The 6,000-nt window shown below is 45.5% G+C and overlaps 1 protein-coding gene across 1 annotated transcript in view; it reads left to right on the top strand.

Annotated features, from left to right (window-relative positions):
* The first annotated feature begins 451 nt into the window (after positions 1 to 451).
* The window catches only part of UBN2 (ubinuclein 2), a 52,438-nt gene continuing 46,889 nt past the window's right edge, over positions 452 to 6,000 (top strand). Inside the window, exons 1-2 of the mRNA XM_058022141.1 lie at positions 452 to 871; positions 4,919 to 5,011. Coding sequence (XP_057878124.1) covers positions 452 to 871; positions 4,919 to 5,011 — 513 coding nt within the window. The remainder of the gene's footprint in view (positions 872 to 4,918; positions 5,012 to 6,000) is intronic.

Below are 6,000 nucleotides of genomic sequence, written 5' to 3'. Positions count from 1 at the left end.
GACTGACCCGCAGCCGCCGACTTTGGGGACCTCAGCGGATCTTCCCGTCAGCAGGCCCGGTGCCCCAGGAGGACGAGCGCTGCGCAGCCCCCGCGGCTGCAGGCGGCGGCGGGCCCGGCGTGCGCATCGCCCCGGCAACCGGGGGCGGGCCCGGCGCCCGCGGCGTGTGGGCGGCGGCGGCCGCGCTGACGTCCGGGGGAAGCTGAGCAATAACAGCAGCGACGCGGGCCCGGCTGCGCCTGCGCGGGCTGCGGGGCTGCTCTATTTATGTGGGGGGGCGCCAAGATGGCGGGGGCGGCGAGGAGAACGTAGGGGTAGCTCCGACCGGGCGGCGGAGCGGGGAGGAGGGAGAGGGAGGAGCCGGGGCCGGTGGGAGGGAGCGCGGAGAGCGGTGTCACCGAACGTGTGAGGCGGGGGCCGGCGGGCGGGGGGGGGGCGGCGGCGGCGGAGGATGGCGGAGCCGCGCCGGGTGCCGTTCATTAGCCTGTCACCCGTGCGGCGCCGCGAGGGCGAGAGCCCGGCGCTGGATCGAGAGGCGGCGGGCCGCGACCCGGAGCCACCTCCGGCGGGCCGTGAGGCGCCACCGCCGGAGCCGCCGCCGCACGAGCCGCCCGGCGACAGCGCTGCCCGCCCGGAGCCGCCCCGAGACCCCGGCCGGCCCGAGCAGCCGCCGCAGCGGGAGCCCCCACGGCCCGAGCCACCGCCGCTGCCGCCACCGCCGCGCCAGAGCGGGCGGCAGGAGCCGCCGCCGCCGCGGGAGGCGCTCCCGCTCCGCCAGACGGTCCGCCTGGAGGTGGTGCTGAAGGACCCCACCGAGGAGGGCTGCGTGGAGTTCAGCTACCCGGAGCTGCTGCTGTGCGGGGACTCGCGGGTACGGGACTTCCCTTTCTTCCCTCCCCTCCCGCCGGCACGGACCCCGCCGGGCTTCCTCCTGCTCCTCTCGGCTGCCGGCGGCCCCGGCCTTGCCGACGGTGTTACCGGTTACCCCTTGCTGCTCGGGGGTGGTCCCGGTACGGCGGGAGGGGCGGCGTCCTGGAGGGATGTCCGGCTGCCGTGCCGTCGCTGCGGGCTCCTCCTGGTGCTGAGGCTGCGCCTGTGCCCGTGGGGGGAAGGGGAGGCTTCCCACTTGTCCCTGTGCTGGCCAAGGGCTCCCGGCTTCTCCTGCGGGCTGAGGCGGAGAAGCGCCACTGTCTTGTGTCCCGCTTACCCCGGCTCACCTCCCTGCCGCTCCCCTTCCCTGCCCCGAGAGGTGTTGCATCCTCCCTTCCTGGGAGCCCTTTACCGGCAGCTGAACGAAACTCTGACCACGCCGGTCTGTATTCCGGCTTGTCCCTAGGCTCTGTGCAGGTAAATAAAGAAAGTCCGGCTCTGCTATAAGCCTCGAGAAGCAGGGAAGTGATCATTAGCAGACTTGGAGAGGAGTTTTTGTGGTCTTGGCGGAGACAGGGATAAATGAGAGTTAATATTGAACAGGTAACCACACCTGTAAGTGTTGAGAACTTAATTCAAGGAAATAACCAAAGCGTTCTTCCTTTCTTGTTCCTTCCAAGCAGAAAGTGTTTGATACTTGAACTACTTTGTTTTTTTTAAGGATAAAGCTTCTGCAGACTTCAGGAAGCAAGCAGTGTTGGCCAATCAACAGGGCCCACTGTTCCAAGTAGGAAGGAGAGACGCATGTCCTTAAGCTGGTTACACTTGAGCTGCTCATTCTTAGTTGTACTTAGTTGAGTGAAGTTGTACTTGATTTAAATAGTTGTGGCTTCTCTTTAATCCAGTGCACAGTTTTAGAGAAAGCTTGTCTCTTACTGGAAAAAGCAGAGGGCAAGTAACTATTACTTAGAAGGTTGTGGTAGATCAGTGATAAAAGCAAGTATCAAATAGCAGTACAGATACGGCCGTGGGATTTTTACATCCAGGACAAATTTGAATATGGTTAAAACTTTTCTTCTGCACCAAAGTGTTTCTAGGAGATGACGGTGCTGTGGCTATACTTAGCAAGCTGCTCACTTTTTCTGCTGTAGGAGGAATATACACACTGGATTGTGTTCAAGTGTGGAAGGCAGAAAAATCAGTGACTGATTTTAATCCCTCAGATCTTGTCATGCAAGTTAAAAGGTTCCTTCTGTTCATCCTGTCCTACAGCTGTTGTGGGCAAACAGTGCCAGTTATGACTCCTCAGAATTAGTGTAGCATAATCATGCTGCTCTCTGAAGTGCAATCTTTCTGAGCAGTTCTGTGAAGGTGAAAATTGTGTTAGTGTTTAGAAGTGGTTCAGTACTTGAAGGCTGGCTTTTCCCTTTGGCAGTTCCCAGTTCCATAGCTGCCTTTTATTCTGAAGGTTGGCGGTATCCTAATCACATACTCAGGGAAAAACGGGCTCTTTCTGATGTAGTTCTGATGCAAATTCCATGTCTTCTGGGGGTGGGAGAGCATTGATTTAGGGGATTTTGGTACATCTGGGATCAGAAACTGCTTTTATGGTAGAGACAGTGATAATAATGCTTTATAAGAAACTTCATATATGTTTCAGCTCCTTAGAGTCCAAATTAAAATGAATGGATTGTAATGGCACTTCTATTACTGGGTTGTGGAACAATCAGCTGATTTACTATGAAAACAGTGTCATAAACTAGGATCCTTTTAAAGTGATTCTGAACTTTTACTCATGTTTAAAACCTGATGTATACTTGGCCTGTCAGTTTAATTTCTTGCTTGTTATATGATATAACTTGGAAAAGCTACTCTAGGGAAGATTTAAAATCTTGAAATTTGCTTTTTCAAAGTAGGTAGTTACTAGTTGGTAGTTAATTTTGTGGTTTAAAATGGAGTTTTAGATTTCAAAATTTGTTGTTTTAATAATGTTTCAATTTAAAATTAACAGTTCAGATACTTTACTATGCAATTTTTTGTAGAGGTGAAGATGGATTTGGTTTTCTGGAAGCTATTGTTGACTCCTCCCTTATAAAAAGTTGCTCAACTTTTTTATAACATTTCCCATTAAAATTTAACATTACAAAGTCAGGAGCTTCTCTGTCTGTCTTGTAGTGTTCTTGTAGGAACTGTAGCAACCAAGAAAAGCTCTCCAAAGGAAGGCAAGCACTGGTGCATAGGCATAACTTCAAACATGGCTTTAATAGGCCATGATAATAGTAGTTATATAATAATGAAGTGATAGAGAATCCCAAAACTGATCTGGCAGTGCAACTTCTGTCTTTTTTTAATTCCAAATTTAGGTTCCTATGCTGAATCAGAAGCTAGTGGAAATGTTTATTTTAAACACTTGTGCTGTCCTTGTCCTTTTTTGCCTTGATGAAGAGAACATCCTTTGATAGAGTTGTTTGTAGAGTTCACCTGGGAGGAATTATGTAAAGTTTTGAATGTGAGTAATAAGTTTGTGTGGTTGAAGGATTTATTTGCCTCTTAAATGCTGGCAGAAGTGAAAGTGTGCTCCCATTTCTTTTGGGGTGGCTGAGGCTTGGTGCATAAAACCCAAGTCAAAGTGGATGAGCCAGAAGCTCAAGTTGGCTTCTGTTGAACAGGCTCCAAAGGTGCTGAAGTAGTAATGTCTTAGTTCAAGAGCCATCCATCCCTTAGAAACAGTCAAACAACTAAAATTTGCTTGAATTTCAGTTTTCAGTACTGCTTAACTAAGTAAATTGCTACTCAGCTTTGAGTGTTTGATGAAGAGAGGCAAGTTAACACTTAAGTACTAAGTTTCATTGAACTTTAGGCTCAATCTTGTCTCCTTTCACAGTTAGAAAAAAGCCACATATGCCTAGCAGAAGATGAGGAATACCTTTTCCAATGATGTTTCATGAATTGAGCAGTATTTTATATTTAATTATGCCTGCAGGAAATCAGTAAGTGGCTTTAATTTATGTTTTAGGAGTAACTATAGCCTCTATTAATTTTTTTCTCCAAATACTCAGTCTGGAAAATGTGTTGTAATTATGTGGTGTTTGCAGTTTTGCTTAGCTTACCTTCCTCATTACATTGGTCTTGATGCTAATGAGCTGGTTTGGTCACCATTTAGTCAATATTCTGGCTTCTTAAACTGTGGAGGAAAGGTCTTCTTTTCTGAACTTGTTTTTTTTATTCTTCATACATCTTCATTTATTCATTGGTGAGTAGTCCATGTGCAGTAAAATCAGTTGCCATCCATAAAGTTCTGCAAAATGGAATTCCATTCCACCATATTTTAGCATCCTAGTACCTTCCTCCTGGCAATTCCTGTATTTATGTGAACTCCAGTTTGAAGGAGGGCAGCCCTGTTTTTCTGCCATGACTTATTAAAAAAAAACCAAGAGCACTGTGTATACTCTGTTCATTGACTTTGTCTCAGTGAAAACCTCTTTTCTAAAAAACACCAAAAAGTAAGGGGCTACTCTCTCCTTGTATGTATAGCTGCAATATGAAATCGCTTTTGTGGCTAACATAGTTATGATCACTGAAATTAACTCTTGCACTGTAATTTTTTTCTTTAGATAAAAGACTTACATTAATTATGGTTATAATTTACTGAGCTTTTTAGTCTTCTGGCTGCTTCCTTCCTGGTTAACGCATCATGTACATCCTGTCTGTTAGAGGGGCCAGTGAGTGGAAGAAGAGGTGAAAAGGAGTTGTGATTAGAGAGAACTTTTTCTAAAAAAAAAAATAATTCTCTCTTATGCTTAGACTTATAGTTGAGGTTGTTGTGGAATGCTTGGTAAAATACAAGTTTGAGTATCTTAATTCTTCCGCTTTTGTTGTCATCAGAAGAAAAGTAGCTAGATGGCAATTCAAAGACCTGAGTGATTTTTAGAGATTAAGTATAAATTCTGACAACTTAGTCATCAGAGCATTGTTTTCTGACATTTAATAGGTTTTGAGATGCACTCTGTTTCTTATGGAATGAATGTGTAACTTTTGCATTTTTCAGAAGAAATCGGTTCATTTAGAGGATCCATATAACGATGAACAACGTGAGCGACATGAAGTAGAAATGCTTGCCAAGAAGTTTGAGGCAAAATACGTGAGTTACTGCACTTTGTTAAAAAATACAGATATTTAATAGTGATAACAGATTATGTTGGTGGTTTTTTTCCTGAATGAGGTTGCTAATGTAGTGTCAGATGACTTCTGTACGTTTCAGCGATGACTGTCTCACAGTATTTCATTTAAGTACCTTGAAGCTGCCACAAGCTTATCAGACAAGTCTGCTAAATAGATTTGTCTATAGATGTTATAGCTTGTGAAGCTATTCTTGGAAAAGAATAATCTTGGTAATAGATGTGGTCAGTGTTCATGCTCTGCACTGTGCTGGAGGAAAAAATTTTTATCTAATGCTGTTGTATATTATTGAAGAGGTCTTCTCTTTGGGCTAAATACTGATGACTCTTGATGTCCTGACTAGTTTGGAATGTTTCCATAGGAAGTTATTTGTTAAATAGTAAATCATTGCTCGATGAATGTCTGGTAGCTGCCAACTGCCTGAAGATACTCTACTGGCTCTGCAAAGTGTAGTGTGAGTGACTTGAACAACACTAGCTAGCAACATGAAGAGCCTTTCACTAGTAAATGAAGGTAGAAATCAGAAAATGTTGACAAAAACCACACCCAAACAGGTCTTTAAGAATTCATATGGGTAGGGTTGGGTGATTAAGTCTGAGGTGGCAATCAGAGCTCATCATCATGCTGAGGCATGTTGATATTCTGGATTACGAATGAACACCTCAGTAATAAAGAAGGGAAACAAGAGCAGTCATTTGTATCTTTTGCTATTAATATACATATTAAAATCTTTTTTGTCTGACTTACTTGGATTTTTTTTTTCTGGCAAAGGCAGATTTTTCTAAGTGCTCAGTCTACATAGTCTGTAGAAGTAATTACTACTTCAAGGCATGCTAGCTGTGATACATAACAAAATCAGCTCTTAAACTGAAAAGAATTATTCTCATCTTTTGGAGAGATTGAGAGAACCCAATATGAATTGAGAAGGCTGTTCCAAAATGCTGTTTTAAT

This window comes from Melospiza georgiana, chromosome 4 (genome assembly GCF_028018845.1).
Source record: "Melospiza georgiana isolate bMelGeo1 chromosome 4, bMelGeo1.pri, whole genome shotgun sequence".
NCBI lineage: Eukaryota > Metazoa > Chordata > Aves > Passeriformes > Passerellidae > Melospiza > Melospiza georgiana.
This window is presented reverse-complemented; position numbering and strand designations above follow the sequence as displayed.